The following is a 25,501-nucleotide window of genomic DNA, read 5'->3' as shown; positions in this document are numbered from 1 at the left end:
TGTAGCTACTAAGCCATGGGCGTCATAGGTTATAAAATACATCTCACGAGAGATTTAGCACATTTACCGCTTTCACAAATCTTGAACGATGATTCGATAATCCTAGGCACAAGACGTATGCTTTAAAACTTTAAAAGTTTTTGGCCAAAAAGGTGCTAAAAAAAGGATTTTGAAAACACAAAATTGTTTTTAACAGGTTTGCGGCTAAGAGTTTACTCTCACAGAATAATAAGGCATAAAATATTTTGAAATTTGTTTAATTTTGTAGACAGAACACAAATTTTTTCCACTCACAAATATTTAAAGAATAATGTTTTAGATTAATTTAGAATTAATAATTTTTATGTAGGAACTTCTAATTTTTATGTAAAATCTTTAAAATCTATATACTCCGAAAAGTCAATACTTGCGATAAAAATCGTCATAGGCCAATACACTTGTTACGTTCGTCAGCAGACGCTTGACTACTCCCGCAACCGCTTCATTTACTTGTGATTCCATGTCCGACCAAAGTATTTTCCAGTTCTCATTAATCATCTGATTCAAAGACTCGCCCAGCTGTTTATTGCCATTAAAGAGATTATCAAATTTCATGACTATTCTGAAAGAATAGATAATTCAAAAAATACTTTTAGTTTCATAGAAGGAAAATCAAAAGTGGATTGGAACTTACAATTCAGGCGTCAATTTGCATTTCAACGCTTTTATCTTCCCATACTGCTTGCCATCTTTACAGTCTTCATCGAACTTCATTTTCAAGCTAAGTTTGGTGTTCTTCAACTCTATTTTCGCATAACCTGTTGCATCCATTGGCAACACCAACACCTTTCCACTGGAGACATACTCTCCATCCACTACCAAATTCGGTATTGTAACGTAGGTTTCGAATTTTGAATTGAGCAGATCCTTTTCAAATCCCACCACACGTTGTACCGTTACATTTCGTATACCGTGCAAATACATCTTTTTGAAAGACAAATTTAACGTAACTGTCGATTTCTCTTTTGCTTTTGTAATAATAACATTATTGAGTGATAATTTCTCTATGTCAGTTAGACCAATTTCAGGAATTCCATTGGTATAATTTTGCAAGAGATAGGGTAAAATTTTTGCAATACAGTCCACATCGCCGGCACGGCATTTTTCGATTTCTGGCGCTAGTTTTAGTGTATAAAAAGACATACATATCTACATATTACATGACGGAAAATATTGGTAGTTTGTTACAAAAAAATTTCATTTTAGCCGATATCAGAAACTTAGGTTCCCAGATATAAGTATTAACTTTCACCATTTGTATATTCTATTAATAATGAATCCTTAAGTCTAAATGATATTTCCCTACACTGTTATTCCTTCACAACAGCTTCAAAGTATTATTATTTAATAAACTCTAAGATAACGCATGGTTATTAACGAGCAGATATCGCCAAAGCATTTGAACCCTTCCATTTTGCCACAATCATTTTTTTTAAACAAAAAGTTTGCATAATTTATCCCTGACTGATAAAAAAAAATTTGAACAAAATATATATATAATACCTCGTCAAATAAAAAAGTTTTCCATGCAAGCACTTTATTCTGATTTATTCCGATCGTTCAGTTAATATAGAAGCTATATGCTATAGTCATCTGATCTAAACAATTTCCTCGGGGATCGCAGTGTTGCATTAAAGAATAATCCATGCCAAATTTCGTGAAGATAACTCATCAAATGAAAGAGTTTTCCATACAAGCACTTGATTCCGATTGTTCAATTTGTAAGGCAGCTATACGCTATAGTGGTCCGATATCGGCCGTTCAGATAAATGAGCCGCTTCTTAGTGAGAAAAAGACTTTTGCAAAATTTCAGATCGATAGATTAAAAACTGAGGGACTAGTCCGCGTATATACAGACGGATGGATAGACGGACAAGTCTAAATCAACTCAGCTCATCTTGTTGATCATTTATATATGTCTATATTTTAGACTCGCGGCAAACTTATTATACCCTGATTAGTGTATAAAAAAGGCTATGTTAGACTTTAATAATATCTAACCAGACGATTTAAAAATTTAATATCTAACAACAAGGCAGGATTAAGATCACAGTAAAGTATATGAGGGATACATTTTTCTATAATAATAATTAGTTCTTTACATTTTCGACACTCGATATTTTCAAAATTTACTTACGCAAATCGGCTTTCGTATATATACGGCAAATTCCAAAAAGATATAGTACAGATAGGAATTTATAGCAGCTCATCATATAATTAACAATTGTATTATTGTACGAAAATATTATTTTTTAAATACGCAACTTACGCGAATGAATATTTTTAACGAAATGATCTAGATACACTTAAGTTTCATGCCTTTTACTGTTTTATTCTCAAATTAACATTTTAACTATTAAATTGAGAGGTCATACGAACAAGCTTAAATGTTTTTTCATGTGAATTTGTAATATATTTATGTACCATTTCCGACTAAGTAAATAAACGAAAAAAATTTAACTTTTTGATGCAGATTTTAAACACTTGCGAACTTTGACTATTTACAATTGAAATGTTTATCACAAAAAATTGCCAACTTCTAAAATTTGTTTTTGTTACTCAGCAAAGACATTGTCGTGGAATTGAATCATGCGAAATGTATTAATTTCATTCATTCATTTATTATAATTAACTACAATTATATTTTATCCTATAATAGGCTAGGAAGTGTTAACGTTCTGTAGAGAAAAAATAAAGACTTTTTTTGAAGTAGAATATCTCAAAAAGTGGTCTGATATCAGCGGTTCTGCTCCTTGGGGAGAAAAGGTCATGTACTACAAGTAGATTATCCCCTAAGTGCACGTAACGCGCAAAACATTTCAATCGCATTTTTGGATTTGCATGAAGCGTTTCGCAATAGATTTGCTGCGTAAAAATGGGTTTTAGGAAATCTTTCTTTAACGGGATCAGATGAAGCTGAACTGGCAGCAGAAAATGGGAAAATTATCGCAATGTTTATGCCACCAAACGTTACTCCCCTCATTCAACCGATGGATCCGAATGCAATAAAAATCAGGAAGCTGCACTACAGAGACCACCTTCAAACTTCAATAGCACCAACGAAATCTGATTTGCTCCAATCGATTAAGAATATAACATTAAAAACAGCTATAAATCTTTTGTAAAATCGTCGTATCGGTTAACAGCACCTAGCTAGTCAATTGCTAGTATATTTTAAATTTTACGGAAAACGATGATGATCCTAAAGATAGTATACCGTTGGCGGTTTTGAAAGAAAAACGAGAATCTTGATATTCGCTCCTTGATGAGTCGATCTCAAAATTCTCAAAGATATAATATGTAAGTTATTGCAAAATTGTTTCATATTAACAATTTTAGCGTGAATGTACGTTACCAATCGTTCATGAATGGTACGAAGATATTTAGGTAGATAATGCAGATGACGACATTGAACAGGGGGACGAATCAGACGAAGATTGCGTCTCAGAGACACCGAAGATAATTAAACCAAATAAAGTAGTTGAAATTTTCAACATACTTGTAGTACAGTGTAGTCATGAAGTCGTCGATCAAAACGATGTGAATGTACTGAGACGTCTACGAGAGAATGCTGTATTTGTTATTAGAAAAACAGAAAGTACAAAAACAGTTTTCTCAAACTAGCAAGTGTTAGTATCGTATCTCTTAAGCATAAATTGCTATGTATACAAAACAACCTTAAAATGTGCATTTAAATGTGTAAACATATGCATATGTACATATTAACTTATAATTTTTGGGTATTCGAAAACGTGAATATTTCGTAAGTGTGAACTGTCGTGGTTTTATTTAGTTCACGTTGTCGAGCATTCGCTGTATATACATATATTGTATGGGGTCTCCGACGTTTACTTCTGGGTGTAAAAAACTTCGTGGCAAACTTAATATAACCTGTTCAGGGAATGTAAAGGGTATAATGACCGAGGAAGGTTTGGGGATGTTGCCAAATGTTTTATCATTTCTTAGGCACTTTTATAAAATTATGAACGATGGTAAATAAGAGATAGTTGTATTCAACATTTTTATATATAGTTTGTATTAGAAAATATGTCTTTTAGTGAAACATAAAAATTTGTATTGGTTAACTAACTATAATACATTTATTAACTACATATACGTAATTATATTTATAAGTATAAAGCACACATGTATTTGCATATAAAGACAGAAGTAAATAATTTGAAAATAATTCGACAAGTGTGAGTTGGATTTCAAATTTTCGTAGCAGTAACCACTATTTTTTTAAAGTATGTAAAAATTCAATATTAAATCAACTAAGAAGTTGTAAATATAAGTGGATTTTTAAAAATAAGTAAAGATTTTACATAAGTAGGTATACGTTTGTACATTATAAACAATAGTGTGAACACATGAATACATATAAAAAGAAATATTGCAAATATTTTTGATTAAAACAACAATTAAAATGACTCAACAATATGCAAATAAATTTTCTTCTTAAAATTTTATAATTAAGTTGTTTATGCTTTTGCCGATCCACGTTTAAACATTACAGCCTTACCACGTACATTTTCCAATTGATTCGGTTTTTTTACACTTTTTCATTTGTTTTGCAAGAATAGTTATGTTATACATATTTACAATCAGATAAAGAATATATATTACTAAAATTTATTAACTTTAAACAGAGTACACATTGTATTTATGTTTATAATCAATTGAGTTTTAGAAATCAATATATTTTGTTGCAATTATTCATAATCGTTAAGACTTTTTGTAAGAAATAATTTCAATAAAAGAAAATAATTAATTAAACAAATTCTTCCCTTCAATTTACTTCAATTTTGCACTTATCCCTAGCAGTCATCTACGAATGAGGAGCCTGATGTCATGTTGCACTTATTGTTGTAGCCAAGTATGAACACCTACATATGCCACGTACATTTTTTTTACATAATTTGGTTGTCATTCTTTGTTTGTGTGATTGTTACTTGGGCATGAATATTGTTAGCATTAGTACTTGTATGTGGGTGCTGTTCTTCGTTTTTCTAAAAATTATGTTAAAGTCATCATCATAACAACAACGTCGCCTATGCTAGCTGATTATGCTGGAACAGTCATGATTGTACATTCCATTTTTGCTTATAAATAAAGTGTTATCGCTATCATTACTGCAGTCGGAGTCAACGTCACAAAGTAATGGCTATGCGTCCTCCTCTACGCCGAAAGGTACACCCACTTCCCGATCGCCATTCGGTGAAATTCTGAAAAATAAAAATGAAAACTTGCTTATAAGTATAATCAAAATACTTAATTGAATTCTAAATAAATGAGTAATTGTTCATGTAACTTTTAAATAAAACTAATTAAATTATATAGTTATCATCGTTTTTAAAAATATTGAATATTTAAGTTTGAATATTGAAGTATTGTATAATTTTATATATTTTCCGTCTTCGAAGTTGAGAATATGAAAGCACAATGCAAATAGGGTAGATGATCTTTTATTTCGTTATATAAACATTGAATAACTATGAAAACAACAACCGCATTTTACATTTGAGAGATTTGTTTTTTCATTAGGGTTATTACATTTTGTTTGAACAATTTTTTAATACAATATTAATCTAGTGAAAATAAGCTTTTCGTTGTCGAGCTATATAATAATGCTTTCCTTGAGTTCATCTTCGTTCCAATAGTTGTTGCTATGCACTTTTCCTTTAAAATAAGCCTTCAAAAATAAGTTAAGGAGAGTCAAATCTTTTTTCAATCGCTTTTTTCCGCATTTGCGCGCAGATATAATGAGCCAGCATTTAACGCCGGCCCAGAATAAAATAACATCAACTTGACAATCAGTAACTCTTCAAAGCTTAAATAAAACACTGCCAAATTTTGTGCAAATGGTATCTATAGTAATAAAGAACAAGATTGCGACGTACTACGTCATAAACGATACGATCTGTCAAACACTCCAAACTGTCGTAACCTCATATTATATCATTTATGAGATCTATCTCTTGGTCGAGTTTGATAGGCATTGAAATCAGACTTTTAGAATAGACTTTTAAAGAAAATTGATAAACAGCTTATAAAAACGGAAGTTCAAATAGACAATATGGACACTAGGACATAAAAGTGTATAGGTATTAAGTGATAATACTATATCAAACCGAAATTTATTGGCTCACAAAATATTATTGATAGCATCTACATAACGATACTTAACAAGCGTAATCCCCGGACTACTACAAGAGAATATTTGGCAATATATCAAAGTTTCGTTATTAGAAGTGTGGACTGCTCTAAATAGAGCGATAGCGAAAAACAGATACATTTTACTTCAATTACGAAATAAAATCAATTAGAAGGGATCTCAGAGACTCCATATTCATTGTAATAAAAATTGATTTTTGATCAATTTACACCCCTATTGTGTGTCTATACTATCGCGAGTAAAACTACCGATACTTAATATACATTACGAATGGATATCAGATCCCAATCACAGTAAAACCTTGAAACCAGTATACACTGATGAAGAAAACTCTGAATCATAAAATAACTGTTCATAAAATAATTATCAACAGTTCTATTTTAGGTATAATCTGCGATGTAGGTATGTATTTATATACTAACATGTCTGAATAGCCATTGAAAAGCCAAGACTAACTAGTTAATTGAACACTTGCATGTAAAACTCGTAAAATTACATTGAAAATTAACCAAATTGACTTACAGCTGTATATAGAACTTTGTAAATGAATCCAGGTATGTTATAATTGTAATTGTGAACAACATTTGTTATTTGTTATAAATAACGAAATTATGATATATATAGGTATGCAACTAAATGTGTACGGTTGTTTGAGAAATTTAGTCAGGACATAATTCTTTTCTGGTGAGGTTATGACAAGACTGACAGTCCCCATGTCAAAAATTTTAAATAAAACATATGTGTGTTATAAAGTCGTAAAAAAAATCCAAAAACGCTAAAACCTCGATAGGAAAACTTGTATTGCACTAATATCGGAATAACATCACGATCTGCACCACAGAAACTTAGTCAAACGACTAGTAAAGGAGGTACAGCAAAAACACATAATTTCCTACTTCAACAAAGTTGATAAAAAAAAGCTCGGAGGTCGTGATAAAAAAAAATAGGAAAATTTCAAGCAATAGCTGTCCAAATTTTCCAAATAAACAAAATTTATTATGTTTAAATCTAGGGTCTATATTGTTAAATACGTACACGATAATTGCTTTAAATCGAGTATTACTTTGCCCCTCGCTTACAAAAGCACAGACCTATTCTATTTATATTATTATTGCAGTTGAAGAAAAAATACCGGCCAATGAATATATACATATGTATATGCTAGCTTATAAAATTTGTTTACTCATTTTTTTTTGCAAATGAAACTTTCCGTTCGCTATAAAAGCAACTACACAGCAAAAACACAATTTTTTTATTCTCAGAAAATATGTATAAAATATTAAGAGCGCACCTACCTAAGTAAACAACATGTGCAAGTGACGCAAAAAGCTTTACTCAAAAAACCGCGCCTAAGTGATATTAATTCGACCTGCAGCCAAGACCTGACTTCAATGCAGTCACAAGCGACATCTCTCATTGAATATTAACGCTAATTCTTTGCAATGTCTTGCATTTTTTAATTGCAAAGCTCTTTTATGGGCACACAGAAAAGCTTCAAATGGATAACTTTGAAAATATTTAAGTATTTATAATCAAACTAGAATACTCGGTGCAACATGTTGTTCAGTGGTCTAGAGGTTTTTTCTATTTTAATACAAATATATTTGATAACTTAATGAGGCTACGAAGAAGCCAAAAAGGAGGAAATGGAGTCCTAATCGGTACCAATATAAGTATAAATTTCATCACTAAAGACCTAGGGACCTAAACTTAAATGAAGTTTAGATTTTGGTTAGACCATTAACTCCCATGTGGGTTTTGTTACAATTCCATAAATTAAGGTGTTACAAGAATTAATTCGAACAGCTGTTAGATTTTATGAGAAGTTTTTTCTTGACAACAAGAGACGCGAAAGTTTGAAACATTGACATTGAACTGTCAAAAGATAACAGCTGTAAGATAAATCCGTTTGAATGAAAATTAGAATCGAACCACGTAACCATTGTGGGCGATTTAAAGGAATAAGAGCAAAGTTTAAAGTAAGTTCTTTGAGTGTCCACAAAACAAGTAGACAAATCCATATAAGTTTATATTGGCATAGGAAGCTGTACAATAAAATACTAGTCCTCGTACAATGTCAGTTATGGAGTTTCGATTTCGAAAACTTTGCTACCGCTACTGATAATGGAAACACATAGAATTATCTAGGCCAACTGTTTAGCCATCTAGTGAACGCTCCCCTAAATAAGAGCTTATTAAAGTTTTTTGCAAAAAAGCGAGTATTATATTCTACAAGGCCTGCATTTCGTAAGTTCGGTTCATCCTTTTATCACGTATATAAAACATTCAAATACAGCAGTTTCCACATTGTGTATATGTAAGTATGTACAGCTGTCCAGAAAATAATAGGAGTGCTAATATGAAAAATGTAATGGCATTGACACAACTTTTCTGGATCGCATGTGAATGCCGAAGTACAATTGCGGCTACACATAATGGGAACATACGAAACAAATTTTTAGTGTAATGATCGTTATTCTCGTTTTGCTAGTTTTCGGAAACCCTTATTTCTTTCTACAAAAACAGAGATGTTAGACATTTCCTTTTTAAAATAATATTTAGCCTAAAAAATATTCACAAAATTAGAAAAGTAAGTATAGTTCCAGTTTTCAGTTAATACTGATACTCTTAGTAGGCGATTTTCCCAAGAAAGGCGATTACAAGTCCCGTATACAAAAAAAAAAGCATGTCTTTTGGCGCGTGGCCAAATTGCAAAATATATTGTGGTCATATGAATGCAAAATTGAATTATTTTCTAGTAAAAGTTCAGAAGACTTTGTTCGACGTCCCCCTAAACGGTCAAACATGGTGGCGCTAAAATCATAGTAAGGGGGGCTAACTTTTCACATAGTGGAGTTAGTGCAATTCTCTTGATTGCAGTCGTCATGGATCAAGTGGCATATGTCAAAATCTTAGACGTGGTAATGTCTATATGACTGATGGAACAAATTATTTGAGTATACCAACAGGATAATGACCCTAAACATATCATCACCTCAGTGAGTTCAGTCCTCTGACCTCAACCACCTAAAAACCCCTGAACGAAAAGTAACCAATTCGAGAGTTTTGTGATGTTGCCAGGATCTCATAGACACTATTTCCAGGAGTTGACAGTGAAACTCTCGGTTTGTTCACATGAAAGTCCGTTCTACAAAACCCGAATAGACGCGTATTTTTACCCAGCAAATGACTGTCAACTGGACAAACTTTCTCAAAATAATTGGCGAAATGCTTTCCGCAGCTACAACTTCAACAACAACATTGATCCCATGACAACAGGCTCTTCATACAAAACTGGAATAGACCTGGACTTATATACATATGTATGTACGTATATCCAGCAAAAAACTATCAACTAAGCAGTGTTCCCTAAAACTAGTTATGTATTTGCGCAATATTTTATACTGCTAAATTTTAACAACAAACACATGATGGTGGAATTTGAGTGAATCAAAGCTCTATGTTTTAGCTGTCCACATATGCATGAATGAAAACAAATATATACATATAATAAAATAAAGATCTCTTATGTACCAGCAGTTTTTTCATTGCTTTAATGATACTTACGTTTAAAAAAACATCAGAACTTTTTAAAAAATATACAAATGTTTGTATAAATACATATGTATTTAATATTGTATGTATTGATGTAGTTTTTGGGTAATGCACTGCAAAGTAGTTTAAGTAGACAAACAAATGAAGTGCAAACAACATTTACATACAAGCAGGCAAATTTGTATATATGTGTGAGTATTTGTATGTATGTATTGTAAATGAACATGCAAGGCGGAAATGTTGTGTGATTTTAATTTAATAAGGTACTGTAAATTATCTATATAGTTTATTGTTGTTTAGTAGTTTAGCTGCTAAGCTGTAAAAATAAAGAAATAAAAATTCGCATGTACTATGTATATGTATATACTTAATATAAATAAGTATGTAAGTACAGGTGTGCGCACGTTGGCATAAAGTAAAATTCAGCAAATAATAGGTGAATAAAACACAGCCTACAACAACAGCAAAAATAAGCAAAAACTGCTTCGATTATTTATTAATAATTGTTTTGAAAATATTCGGAAAAATATTTGTTTATGTGTGAATGTAAATATACAGTGGGTCAATGCTAGCAATTAGGTGCTAACGAAATTAATTTAGAGTGCGGTATGATCCTTTTTTATATATTTATTATTATTTTTTTTTTTTTTGCTAAATGTAACTACAATTATAAATAAATGGTGCTTACTAACTACAGAGAGGCAATTTACTTACATAAATAATTATTTTTTTAATTAAATAAATATTTTATAATTGCAGCGCATACACTTTTTCTTGTATAGAATTCCAAGTAGGAAAAATACAGCTGAACAACAACAAAAGCTTAGCAACAACAAAAATGCTGGTGAATGTGCATATCAAAGTAGGAAAATTCACATAATTCATAAACTCATATATATGTATGTCTGCCGGCAAGAGCAAAAAATAGTTGAAATTGTTTGCAAAAATTTACATATTTTAAGTATATTTAATTTTACTTCATTAAGTTTCAATAAATAACTAAGTGCAAGCGTTTGTTATATGACAATACACTAAGATAGAATTATAGCAAGTAATATAAAATAAATATATTCAAATAAAATTTTATTATTTACAATTACATATGTACGTACATAAACTATTGGTTCATACATAACATTACATAATGCCATAAATAAGTAACTTGCGCACTCTTTTGCTGCTTCTTTGCTTATAAGAAATAAATCCTACACTTTTGAAATATGTATGTATATTTGTGATTTGTAGCAAAATCATTTGAGCCCTTCAAAAATTGTGCGCTGCAACGTTTCATCGACAGCAGTTTCCATTATAATGTAGCTTAATGAGTCTTCGACGAGATGGAACATACTGAGACACTAGTGTCGTATAACGTCAGCTCACTACGCCGCATAACATGCCACACATAAATAAATTAAAAATATGGTGCAAAAATTAGTTGTTCAAGAGCGTCCATTAATATCGCCAACAACAAGCCGATGGTGACACCAACATGGTCAACATTAGCGAACACACAAATGCGCACATTTTGGCACAACGAGCAAAAATCAAAGGCGTTTGATGAAAGAAGCAACATGTGTCATTGACAAGAGGAAACGCCGCCATGTTATCATAAACATACATACACATGTATGTTGACGAGATTTATGTGAATCGTTGAAAGGCAGACAAAGGTGGACGCCAAACGGACGACCCGTGTTGGACGCCAGTACCCATAAAATGATTATGGTACAGCAAAAATACATGCATACACACGCATATATGTCAGCGACCAATAGTTTTCCATTATAAATGTATGGATAATTATTATGATTTGTGGATTTGTTGATGTTAAAGATGATTAGGTTGCAGTTTTTGATGTGGTAGTAGATGTTGTTGTTGTTGATTTTTGTTGTTAGCAGCGAAATTGTACATAGTTGTTGTTAGCGATGACAGCAGCAACGACATCCAGCACGCAGCCAAGCAGCAGCAGCGAAATTTATTTTATTAGCCAAAACAAAAGTATGTATATATGTATATTTAACTAAATGATTTCTGTGTTTTTTTTTTACATTTCTGAGCACATTTAAATTTTCAGCGTCGTAAGTTTTGGTTAATTTTCCCCACAATTTGTGCAAAATAGCCAATTGTTAATACAGTTTACTTTCTTCAGTGTCAGCAAAAATGCATGCGTATGTAATTGTGCGTATGTGTGTGTATGTTTATTAGAGAGGGTGCACACTTAGGGCACCGGCTGTTTCGCGGTCCAATGCATTTTAAGTCTCATCCAGAACATCGAATTTTTTGTTTTTTGATTTTGTTTTGATTTTTTTATCTTCAAAATTTACATACATATGCGTGTGAATATTCTGTGAGTATGTGCGTGTCATCGGTACTAATTTTAGTGAGCACATGCAAAAACGTAGATACGTAGTTATAGCACAAACAAACGATAATTATTGCAGTGTGTATATAATGTTAATGTACATGTACATTTGTAAAAACCATGTGCATACATACACATACGAATATTTAAAAAATACCACATTTATATACAGTTCAACGACATTTATACATATTTATATACATATATGTATGTACGTGTTTTGTGCGCAACAGAGTAAACATTCAGATGTATTGAAATACAGTATATTTTACGCAATAAACATCCAAGAGACGATTCCGATTCCATTAAAAAATTTTTTTTGGTTTGGTGCGTGTCATTGTCGTTATTTATATCATTTTGTTTGCATTGTGTTTATATGTATGTAACATAAAATAAAATACGAAAACAAATAATGTATGCAGAAGAAAATATAGACGACGAAACGTGTAAACGAAACAAAGATGAAATTAAAACAATAATTTGAACGAAAATAATATATAAACCCAACAAAATGTTACGACAAAAAAAATTAATAAAAAACAAATACGATACAAAAACAATGGCAGAGAATACCACACATATCTATGCGCCCAAACATGTTTACACATAAAGCTACTAGATTTAGCAACAGTATTTACAGCCTTGAATATCCAATAACAATAACAGTAGTTATAGTACAATAAAAACAATGTAAAATAAATAACAAAAACACAGCTTATATAATGTTTTTTTCAAAACATAAAAATTTGTTTTAAACGAGTTTGAGCGCGTATTCTTAGAGGTCAAAGTAAAAATATCATTGGGAAATCACTATTCATGTCCCTAAAAAATTTAAAAATAACAAATAAATGTCTAAAATATAGCCAAAATAACTTGTAATTTTTTTTCCTTAGTTACCATGAAAATATTGTCCGAAATTACGAAAAAATGCGGATATTAATATTAAATAACATTAAAAAAATTTATTTAAAATTTGGGATGAAAGTAAAAGCCTCGCAGTGGCTGAGTTATGAACACAAGTGGATTGTAGAAGATTAGCATTTTTCATCTTATCAAGTCCAATAAATTTGATAAAATATTTAAACGTAAATATGGTTTTCAATAAAATATCAACTATAATACTAAAATTTCTACTTATATCTCTATTATGCGAGATTTATCATTTAAAAAAGACCCGTTGTTGTCTTTCTCATATTTTGTGAAAATAAATAGAATTATTTCATACATAACATACAAATATGTCAAATGCACCAATACATAAAATAGAAACTTTTATACTTCATATTATGTTGTAATATACCCTGCAGTGAAACACCAAACAAGTAAGGAAAAAAGTAATAGCTTGCACCATCAGACTAATACCAATTTTTCGGCAAAATAGTCCAGAAAGAGAGTATAGTAAAATCGGCGAATCGATAACATTGTGTTAATTCACATTCAAATCTTTTAAAAATATTAAATGAACTAGAGAGTTGTCTCTGCTTTGAACTAGTATAATATTTTTAAATGAAATCTGAGAACTGACATCTAATAGACATCAACATTACAAAAATTAGTTACTTATATTTGATAAAAGTCAGTCGACTTACTAGTTGAGCTTGTGGGACTTTTTGATATTTTGCATTAAACAAGTAAATTAACAACTTTGAAAAAATTATTCTGGTACAAAATTTTCTGCTCTACAAAAAAGGTTTGAGGTTAATTTGCATGGGAGATAAATAAAATAAGTAAAATAATTTAGGCACGGTTTAAATTGAAAACAAAGAGCTTGTTTTTTAAGGGCGTTTGCGGACACCCTAATATTCATGAATATTTAACACCATTTAAACATCAAACAAGGAACACAAGTGTACAAAAACATGCGAATTTTCATGGAGTAATTACTGCGGATTTCATCATCTGAGCCGAGAAACTTGCACATATTATATTTGAACAAAACGATAAATTAACAAGCATACAAAATAGAACAGTGAGAATGAACGCACGACTAAATGTAGATTATTAAAGTATTATCGAAAATTAAAAAAAAAATAATAATTGTAAAGACTTTTAATATTTAATAGGTCATTAACTGTATTTATAACATATAAAACGTGTATAAATATAATATTTAATAGCATTGTGTGCGCACAAGGAAATACTCAATACAGATAAAAATACATATGTACATTTAAAATAGAAATACTGGTTATTTTTTAACAACTTTTAACTTATGTGCGCAAGCAATTAAATGTTATGTACATCACATGATTTTTTTTATAAATGCACCAAACTTTGTGTGTGTTTGCTAGCTACACATATTATATACAATATTGTAACTGTTATTATTGTGACACCTTTTCCGATATTGTCTTAGGCAGTGGCTCATTAGCTGCATTGCTCGCGGCAATTGCTATAGACACGGCACTGTTAGAATTAGAGAATATTTTTTGTTGCTTTGTTAGAAACAAATGGAATATAGTTATTTATATAGGTACCAGCTAATTTATAAAATTCCTTTTGAAATAAGTTTAAGCTATGTTATATTTAAAGCGACAGGATTTTAGAAAGAAGCGTGTTAATATTTTATAGGTTTAGTAAAAGTTGAAGCAGTGCATTTCGTGCTTATTAATAGTGTGCCATTTAGTTAGTTGCATTATAGAAAATAATCAAATAAATTTAGGTTATGTATTTGTCGTTTTAAAGCCAAATAATATAAAAGTCGCGACTTACCTTGCATACGTTGAATTGGCGTTCTTTATCGTAAAACTATTCTGACTGGGGAGCACAAATTTCTGGATCCACTATGTTAGGAAGCATGCAGTATAGAATAAGAAGTTGAAATGTTATTATTGATTTATATGTGTCAATAACTAAAAAAATAAAATATATGTACTGCTTTTTACATACAACCTTGACCAGTTTGAAAGAGAGAGGTAAAAATATTTCACATACATAGGAGCATTTCAAGCGAAGTGGTGTTCATTTTCATTTCATTTTAGTTTTTTTATACCCTGTGTAGGGCATATTAAGTTTATAACACCCAGAAGAAAACGTCGGAGACCCTATTAGGTATATATAAATGAATAATCAAAGCTAAGTTCATGTCTGAAAAATTTTCTTATTTGAAAATATATCTACACCAAATTCGGCGTTGATTATTGCTCAAGGCAACTGAACAATCGAAATCAAATTTTTGTAAAGAAAACTTTTTTGTTAGATAAGATATTTGCGAAATTTAACATGGATCATTGTCTAAGGCATCACTACAACCTCCGAATAAATTGTTTAAATCGGACCACTATAGCATATTGCTGCCATACAAACTTAACGATACAAACAAATTTCTTGTATGAAAAACATTTATTTATGAAGGATATTATAGCTTTGGTGTAAACTTGAACAAACTTAATATTTTTATTGGTCGGTAAAAGCACCGAAATCGTCAAAGAAAAAGATCTATCCTTCATAAAATTTTCTGGTATTTGAAATTATATTTTTTATAAGGAGTGAGGCATAATAGTCATATAGCCAGCGGTCATATTCAATTTGTTTAAATATTGATCAAATACTCAACTTTCAATATAACATCTTCATTTTATCATACTTTAATTGCTGTTGTAGAAATATGAAATAAAACCCATCAAGCTTTGCGAAAGGGTACTGAGGTGAAAGCTCTTGTCTGAATAAAAATCCGGTTGCCTTCCAGACAGAACCTGACTGTAAGAACGGTATTGTAGTATTACTTGGAAAACTAATGCAACTTTTTATATATAATAATCAGTGTATTTAGCCGTCTTCATTATATTATATATATTATTGAACAAATCATTTTGAATGACTTCTTAAATTAAGGTTTACTGAACTCACCGTATATACACCGTATCACACACACGTATATTGATAAAACCTAAAAGGCCCACATGTTGATAAGCTACTGATAAAAAACTCACAGCTGTCAGGCGGCAATTTAATCAGTGTGATTGACAAGTGGATACCATATTTGTAATATGAGCTTAGCAGGACAAAAGTTAAGCCTTAGCAGCGATAAAAAAAAAATTGGTCAGAAGAATTTTAAGACATAATTTCAAACGAGTAGGGCAGGGCTAAATTCGGGTGTAACCGAATATTTCATACTCTTGCAACTTGCAAGGATCATTCATTCATTTTATACACACATTTTCGGCATTAAATTATAGTATATCAAATATTAAGCGTTCAGTTAATTTTGTTAAGATATCTTACATTTTGACCGATATATACGGTATAAAGTCAATCAGAAGTTTGAGAATCTTATATTTCGTATATGAGAGATGGGGATAGTATTGAACAGCTTTTATCCATTTTTGCCATTACCACAAAAAAATATGATATCTGAGTTTCATTAAGGTACTTCACATACCATCACAAATATATGCGAGATAAGTCAACCGGATGTTTTAAAATGCGGATATTAGTTATATGGCGGCTAGGGCAAGTTACGCACACATTAACTCTACAAGATATTACATCAATGCGCTTACGTTGAAGTGTGGTTATAAATTCTTGTCAAGTAAGGATTTCATAAACACTAAATAATCTATGTGAAATAGTATAAATTCTGTCAAGGTTGTATGTACGTTCAGTAACATTTTGAAAGAAGCCAAATTTTATTAAACATACTACAAATATACATATATGTATGTAAATATGTACATATACATATACATATATAGATGTACATAAATATATTTTTTTTTGTCTAAAGCTTTAATTTATAGAACTTACCCTATTATTGACAAATCTTTGATTGCCCATGCACGCAATCATGTGTATCACAAGGTACAAGTTAAAAAGCAAATATAAAATAGCTCCTATACCTGAGAAAATTACCATTAGAATTTATGCAAAAATATATACACTAAGAAAAGTGCCAAAAATACTTACAAACTAATGCTAATAAGCCATTCTCCAGAGACGCCATCTGCACCTGCACAACAACGAAGTAGATGTTTACCGTTATTACCACTATGGTTAACATAATGGATATGACTTTGTTCGCACTTTTCGTATAAAAATAAGAGCCGTTAATATTAAATATAACTTTATAAATATTTTCAAACTACTTCAAGCATTAAATTTTCCATATATTGGTTGAGATTTTTATCAAACATGAAAACGAAAAATTTTAAAGTTAAGGCAGAGTCAGAGGTCTAAACCAATATTGTGAAAAATTTATCATGCCATAAGCGTTCGATATACTCACAGGCCATTTACGAATTCACCCATTATAGCCACACACGAAGTGAATGCTATCGTTGGTATGGCGGCAAAAGGCAACTGCAACGACATCACTGCATTCAAAATATCGTTCAAATGTGTTAAGTCCTCCAAGCGTGTAAAAAATGCCAAACAGAATGTGGGTACGATGGCGATAAAGCGAGTAAAGAGCACACGACGCCAACGTGGCCATTGCAAATTCAGAAAACCTTCCATTGAAAATTGTCCCGCGTATGTGCCAGTCATTGTGGAACTCTGACCTGCGGCCAAAATGCCAACACCCCAAATATACATAGCCGCAGCACCGAAAGTGCAACCCAAAAATAGGCCACCCTTATAGATATCGGCTTCGATGAGATCGGTGTTATTGTTTGAATCCGTAAAAGACGATTTGGCATCCTCGAACATTGTTTGATTAACGCAAACATCCAACTAAAGCAAAAAACAAAAAAAAAACAATTTTAATTATGGAAATACAATTCAGAAAAGACGATTTGAAGATTTGAAGATCGCATATCACATACCACATCTTGATTGGTTTTACCGTACATGCCGTGCGCGAAGACGGCTACGACAAATAGATTAATAATGAAGGACACAAAGAGCGCCACCGACGCTTCGATGAAGAAATAGAAATTTGCCTCGCTGACTTTTTTCGGTTGACGACGATCGATATCACGTGACTGTTGGAAGTAAAATTTATTTATTACGCAAATAATATTATTGCTATTTAAAACAAGGTTGCTTTAAGACAATTTTTATTGATAATATTTTATTTTATTACTTTCTAAACTCTTACTTTGACTAAAGCGGAATGAAGATACAAATTGTGGGGCATTATCACAGCGCCAATTATGCCTACACCCTGTAGTAGAACATTTGCATTACAATCCTTACACCATGGCACAAACATGCCTTCCATCACTTCAGCCTGATTGGGCGCTGAGACGATATACTGGAAAAATTTAAAATATAATTTTATTGGACGAAACATTTATTTTTATTATTAATATGTATATATATTTTAAAGTAAGAATTAAAATATTACTTTGGCAGCAATTTTCTCAATTTTGAAGAACTCTGTAAGAACTCAATGTAAAGTTTAATCTAAATTTGTAAACGTTTTTTATTTGCCCTTTCACAAAGAGTTCGAAAATCACATAGCACTTGCCAGTACTGTAAAAAAATATCAGCGACATCATACATAAGAGCCATTACCTCTAAAAGGTCACGTCTTCTGACATCAGATATCTGACTTGTCCCTCTTTACCTATAACTAACTAACTAACTTATGGTCTAATATGAAATATTCAAGAAATTAGATTTCTTTAAACTTATATTTCCTCCCAGCGGAAAAGGAAGTGGCGAAGATTATCAGGTGCAGTCCACTGATTCTCCGACGTGTCGAATATGAAGCAGACACAAAAGCACAATTCTTCTGTGACAATCCCTGCAAGTTTAGCTTCAAAGTAATTACTTTAACTCTATATTTTAGAGGAATAATTCTTGTTGAAGGTACTTAGTATAAATATCAGTTAGTATAAATATTTTTTAAATATCACAAACTTCGTAATAATTAGCCAACTATCAAAAATTTTTACTTTTAGGCAAAAATAAATTCAGTACCATAGAGGAGAGCAGGGTCATCGAAGAGTAAGTACCTTAATAGTAAGGTCTACCTAGGTAAAATAAGATTAAGATTACAAAATGTTGAAATATTGCCTCAGTGAATATCAAGATACCAAGCCATAAAGACAAATTAGTATAATAGGTTCGAGTAAAGCGTTTTTTCAACCTGCCTTTAAATCAATCAAAGTATAACATTTTGAGTTTATAGACATATTTTTCAACAATGTCGATTTACTGGAACTAAAATGGCGCGAAAGAAGGAAATAGGTTAAGGTTTACTTACTTAGACTTTGAACTTTTGGTACCGACCTTTTTTAAATTTTTTCTTTTTAATTGCTCTATCATTTAGTAACTGCTTTATTGACTAATATTTTAAATGTTTTTTGCAATATTTTAAGTATCATGTGCGATTTCTAAACAGTTGGAATTAAAGTGTCAAGGGTATTACCCTGCAATATTCAATTTTAATACATACAACCTTACAGAAAGACGTTATTTATTTTACATAAATTTATTTATTTTATTATCATGTGCATTTCATAGTCATATAGTGGATTTTATTTTAATTTATTATCCAAATTTATTGCCAAATATAAACAATTCTTTTGTTAAAATAAATTATGTTGACAACGGACAACACATAGCCATTTGAATCACTCCGACGTTGTAGTATTTCAACCGATTGATTTATTTTTGTCATTCATTATCTTTCGTCTGATTATTAAGAAATGTAAGAGACGTTTTTATCATTTCTTTGGAAAACGTTTGCATTTTTATCTGTGGCATTGTAAATTACCAACTACATACATACATATATGTACACTCATACACGTTTATTGTGGGTGTATAAGTGAATTTGTGAAGTTGAAGGCATTTAAGCTGACAGACCCTGCGCGAATAGATGACATTGTAAGTCTAAGCGGCGACATGTACACAAACAATAGGGAAATGTATTTACAATCACAAATGTCCATACATACGTGTGTTTGCATACAAAATGGGGCGGCAACTGATAAGAAAGTGAATAGAAAAAGTGCCGAGCAAGTGGAGATCTTAAAATGATCTCGTATACATACATACTCTTATTTACGTATTTATACGCATATATGTACGTAGTTAAATAAATATGTGCAAAAATAAATTTTAATTTGTTCGATAACGCGAAATTTTTACATATATAATTAATTTTTAGTCGATACTGCCAAAAATCATAATACTCTCAAAAATTGAAATAGCAAAATTTGAAGTAGGAAGTTTAATGCAAGAATTTTGTGCTGCAGAAGAGACGGAATTGCTATATGGGAAGTTTGTAACACCTAGAAGAAAACGTCGGAGAACTTATAAAATATATAAATGACCAGCATGATGAGCTGAGTTGATTTAGCCATGTCCGTCTGTCTGTATATGTACAAACTAGTCCCTCAGTTTTTAAGCTATCGATCTGAAATTTTGCACCGGTCCTTTTCTCACAAAGAAGCTGCTCATTTGTCGGAACGGCCGATATCGGACCACTATAGCATAAGCTGCCATACAAACTGAACAATTGGAATCAAGTGTTTGTATGGAAAACTCTTTCATTTGACGAGGTATATTCACGAAATTTGGCATGTTTTATTATTGAAGGCATTTATTCAATCTCAGAAGAGATTGTATGGATCGGATGACTATAGCATATAGCTGCCATATTAACTGAACGATCGGAGTAAAGTGCTTGCATGGAAAATTTTTTTATTTGACGAGGTATCTTCACGAAATTAGGCACGAGTTATTGCTTAAGGCAACAAATTATTCTCCACAGAAATTGGTCAGATCAGATCACTATATCATATAGCTGCCATACAAATTGAATGTTCGGAATCAAGTTCTTGTAAGGAGCCTTTGTATTTGTGAAGGGTATTATAGCTTCGGTGCAACCGAAGTTAACGTTTTTTCTTGTTTTTGTTATGCATCAAGAAAACATATAATATAACCAGAAACTTGCTCTCAGTGGAAAAAATGCCACCAAAATTTATATGCAAACTCAACTGATTTTACGATTGTTAAATTTTTTTTGTATTCTTTGGGAGAAACATTTAATTTACGCTCTTGATTTAACTTGATATTTAATGGGTAATTTTCTGAACGAACAAGCTCAAAAAATTTATAGTAAGAGTTAATACTATCAATTTTTAGAGCTTTTCTAATGTTAGAAGATATTCTTTCAGAAGGATATATCCTAACAAACCCCGTAGACAAAGAAATTCGAGAGAACTGTGGACCTCAAAAGGAATAGCCAAGATTTCTAAATCGTTCAAAAATACACAACTTTGAAATAGAACATTTACTATTTCTACTTTATCGGAGCTATAACTTTTTGAGCATTTTGCAAACTATTATCAGCTAACGACTCTACAATGGCACAATATATGTAAGTATGCTTGTAGTTTGTAAAGCGAGGTTGAGATAAATAGATATGTGTCGCACTAAACTAATACTTATACTAATCAAATGCACTAATATTATCATTTTAAAGTTTTGTTAGAATAGAGTAAAACAATTTTAATAAACAGTCAAATTTGTGGTGTTTAATATTAATTAGTTGATTTACTTAGTTCAAAACATATGTAAGTTAGCTTGTTCATAGGAAATTAAAAGTTATAAACTTATTTACAAAATTATATGGCGCTCTTATTTATTGTGCATACACATAAATATGTATTGTACATATGTAAATTTACTTATATATACAAATAAATGCATGCGAAGGCGTATTTTTGAGTTGAAACCATCGGGCATTTGATGAACTTTGATTTTAATAAAGTAATCAGATCATTATACTAATTTTTCGTATTTCAATAAATTGTTGAGGGAGCCTTTCGGCTATAATACGATAATAAAATTATATTGTAAAATTATAATGTCTTTACAAAGCAATTTCCATTAAATTTGAAATAGTCATTTAGAGTAATTAATACTGCTTCGATTTGCCTTAAAATATTACAACCGACCGACCTTATTATGTGAGATGTATGTATGTACATATTTATGTGTATAGTCGTAATATGTACGTAACATGTAGCGGAACAAAAACAAAGCACTGAAAACCGCAAACACTGCAAATTAATACAAATAGAAATAAAACTGTCAATTCGCGCACACATATGTATGTATGTACACAAAAACCTACAGTAACGAAAAGTATAAAAAACGAATATGAAACGTTTTGAGCGGAAGCTACAGTTTGGACAAGCAATTTTTATATTGAAATCATTTGCGCTAAGCAAAATGTGGTGCATTTGTATGTGTGTCATTGTTTTCGAAACTTGCATATAAAAAAAGCATATTGTTCAACAATTTACATATTTAAATACATAATCACTTGACTTTCGTAAAGTTTTATACTAATTTAGAATACAGCTTTCAAATACATCTACACAATTTACAAATATTAAAGCAATTAAGTTTTACCGAAATTTGTAATAATTTTCATATTCAAAAAAAAAAGTTAATTTATTTAATCATTTTGAAAATGTGCTAAATTCAATAGAATTTTTGACTTATTTTAACTATCAAAGCTCAGTTGAAATTAAAATATTGTGCATCATCGAAGATCTTGGAATAAAAACTAGACATTCACTTCAGCAATGATCCAACATCGCATAATCCTAAACGCATGCCATAGACAATTATAGCTAACCTGACTCTTGACGATGACATCTCGAATTTTAATGCCCTGTGATGACCCCTACTGTGCTACCAGATTTCTCTTATCCTAGAATTTTTCTTTTCTTTCTTCTATTTACAAAATCACGAAGTGATAACGCTGGTATTCCAAATCCTGAGATATTCTTTTACGTTCAAAGTTTTAAATACTTTTTGAAGAAACTGACGGGCTTGGGAACGAAATTGTAATGGATTTGGCTTTTCTTAATAAGTAGAAACCATGCTATAAATTACTTAAAATGAAATAATTAAAAATCACTTCATAATTTTTAAATTCCCTAAATATTAGATTGAACAATTTGCGGTCAAGTTGAGTATATTTAATATAGAAAATATTTCAAATATTTTTCAGAAATATGTTTATAAATTAGATATTGATAAAAAGATATTTCCTCAAATTGCTTAAATTCCACAATTTACCTCATAGCCGAAAGTAATCGCCATCACAGAGATTAAAAAGCCAAAAAAGAACTCCAGTTTCCTCAAACCATATTTATCCAAAAATAAAAACGTGAACGTATCGACAATTGTTATCAGCACTCCACCCCACAGCGGTACGCTAAAGGGAAAAATCAAAAAATATTAAGAGATTAAGTATTAGTATAATTGTTTATGCACTTGGACGAGCAGAAATGTAAATATTTAACAATATAAAGCTTTTTAAATCAATTAAAAAGCAAACAACCAGCAATCAAATTTGTGTTTATGTGTGCAATTACATTTTATTTGACAATAGATATATGGCAATCGCTGTGCCAATCACTTCCTGTATGTCAGAGCCGATAATCGCAATCTCGATCATTATCCAAAGTATGATACGCGGCAGCTTTCTGTATTGGCGATAGCACATCTCCGCCAAATGTAGACCCGTCACAACACCCAACCTGATGGCATATTAATTGAGAAATAAATTTGTAATATATGGTAAATATGTACTTATGTATGTAGGTATGTATATGTAGTTAGTACATAATGTGGCAATAAAAGGTAGCGCTCATTCAACTTTTGTTGGTAAATTATATGCGGTCGTAAAGTTAAAAATCTTACAACATACTTGTTACAAATTTATTGATGTACATATACTCACATATATGTATGAGTGTAAGTATGTGTGTACGTACCTCGCCGCCAGACGTTGCATCAGCAAACCCAAAACCGTAGCCCATAAAAGTACCCATAAGATTTTATATTTTGCTGCCGCTCCGCTTTGTAAATCTGATTCTATGTTGCCCGGATCCAAGTATGCTATGGACATGAGAAACCCAGGACCGGTGAATGCCCATAATTTGCGAAAGCTAAAGCTAGTCTGTATGTGCGCAAAGAATGCAATGAGATTAGATACAAACAGAATGAGTTTTAATTATACATATATTGCATAATACAAATGTAGGTATAGATATGATATGTACATATGTATATATATATAATTATGTAGGAGTATATATGCGTGCTTTTGCCAGTTGTGGCGGCATGTTTGCACTTCAATGAGATCAATTAAATGCGTTTATGAACAATCACACGCAAATGAGGCATATGCCACCTGAAATGATCATAAATCCCGTTGTATGTATGCATGTACCATACATATATACGCATGTTGCAAACGCACCAATTTTCGCAAAACCGTTAATGCACCCAACTGTGTGTGTGAAAACTGTGTCAAGTAATTGAAAGTAATGCATGGGTGCGTGTGTATGTTTGTTTGTTTATTTTTTCGCAAAAAAATGCACGTGCAGTATTTGCTATATTGAACGCATGCAAATATCAAATTTCTATACGCCGCGGTTTTATACATCAAGTTCAAGTTTTTGAACTTCTCAGTCAGGCTCGTTTAATAAAATTACTGATTTGTACAATAATTCTGCGGTTTTTATTGAACCATATTGATTCTAAAACCCACAAGAAGTGCACTGAAAGTTATTTGATCTATCATTGTTTGCTCAAAAACAACAAAAGGTGAAAATAAAGTTAAATCGAATAACGGCAATAAGTAATAATAATTGTAAAAAAAGAAAAAACGTTAACTTCGGCTGCACCGAAGCTATAATACCTACACAGGTGCATTTTCTTAAACTTAAAAGGGTATAAAAAATATCTTTATTTTCATCGATCAATTTTAATGGCAGTTATGTATATGCTATAGTGACACGATCTGAACAATTTGTTCGAAAATTGTACCGTTACCTTCAGCAATAATCCACGTCGTGAAGATATCTTTTCAAATATAAAAGTTTGGCATATCGTATGAATTCGAATAAGTCGTAATGAGTAATAACGCAGGTACATAGTTTCAAAATACGCTGCAATTGTTCATTAAAACTTAAAAATGCATTTAATGCTTTGTCAGGTGATTTTAATTTAGATAATTTTATAGTAGTTTTGAATCCTGTTGTTAATTGAAGTTAATTTGAAGACACTTACCTCATCATTTTGTGGTATGAGCACCTTTTCATCACTGAAGTATGCTTGTTTCGCATTCGGTTTCAGATATGTCCCTTCATCGGGTATGACACACTGTAGATGCTGCTGTGACGGTCGAGATGTGCTAGTACGCGGCGATGTCGTTGATGAACTGCCTGTAGGTTCAACAATTTGATCGGTATTTTTTGAAAATGATCCATTTGAAGCCATACTATTGAAATGTAAACAAAAAAATAACAGTTAATTAGTGTTACATACCTATTGTATATACATATAAACATTCCAATAGATATGTAAAAGGTGCAGTACTCCATATATACATTTATGACGTAGGCAGAATTTATTTAAGTAATTAGTGAAATTAAGAAAGCTTCTCCTAA

General features: G+C 31.2%; 2 protein-coding genes and 1 long non-coding RNA gene across 6 annotated transcripts in view; 1 reads left to right on the top strand and 2 right to left on the bottom strand.

The window, feature by feature from the left end:
- Positions 1-292: 292 nt before the first annotated feature.
- Positions 293-4,012, bottom strand: LOC106617070 (protein takeout). Its single transcript, XM_014234053.3, has 3 exons — positions 2,177-4,012; positions 674-1,157; positions 293-601 (listed from the first exon to the last, which is right to left on the bottom strand). The coding sequence occupies exons 1-3, from the start codon at positions 2,250-2,252 to the stop codon at positions 400-402; spliced, it is 762 nt and encodes a 253-aa protein (XP_014089528.3). The 5' UTR covers positions 2,253-4,012; the 3' UTR covers positions 293-399.
- Positions 4,013-4,110: 98 nt separating this feature from the next.
- The window catches only part of Mvl (solute carrier family member malvolio), a 29,154-nt gene continuing 7,763 nt past the window's right edge, over positions 4,111-25,501 (bottom strand). The window contains exons 2-12 of one of the 4 annotated variants that reach the window (XM_036373453.2): positions 25,122-25,332; positions 23,822-24,006; positions 23,420-23,584; positions 23,121-23,259; positions 18,169-18,324; positions 17,894-18,052; positions 17,356-17,801; positions 17,037-17,152; positions 16,878-16,969; positions 14,844-14,914; positions 4,111-5,264 (exon numbers count right to left, since the gene is read on the bottom strand). In XM_036373453.2, the coding sequence (XP_036229346.1) occupies positions 5,204-5,264; positions 14,844-14,914; positions 16,878-16,969; positions 17,037-17,152; positions 17,356-17,801; positions 17,894-18,052; positions 18,169-18,324; positions 23,121-23,259; positions 23,420-23,584; positions 23,822-24,006; positions 25,122-25,332 (1,801 nt within the window). In that variant the 3' untranslated portion in view covers positions 4,111-5,203. Of the gene's footprint in view, positions 5,265-10,837; positions 11,149-11,803; positions 12,141-14,186; positions 14,538-14,843; positions 14,915-16,877; positions 16,970-17,036; positions 17,153-17,355; positions 17,802-17,893; positions 18,053-18,168; positions 18,325-23,120; positions 23,260-23,419; positions 23,585-23,821; positions 24,007-25,121; positions 25,333-25,501 lie in introns of those variants that run through there. The other 3 variants (XM_036373455.2, XM_036373456.2, XM_036373451.2) reach the window with 3 other exon arrangements.
- Positions 8,661-9,911, top strand: LOC118682975 (uncharacterized). The gene is made up of 2 exons (XR_011395613.1): positions 8,661-9,135; positions 9,319-9,911. It is a non-coding gene; the product is annotated as an uncharacterized lncRNA (long non-coding RNA).

This window comes from Bactrocera oleae, chromosome 2, assembly GCF_042242935.1.
Source record: "Bactrocera oleae isolate idBacOlea1 chromosome 2, idBacOlea1, whole genome shotgun sequence".
NCBI classification, from domain to species: domain Eukaryota; kingdom Metazoa; phylum Arthropoda; class Insecta; order Diptera; family Tephritidae; genus Bactrocera; species Bactrocera oleae.
This window is presented reverse-complemented; position numbering and strand designations above follow the sequence as displayed.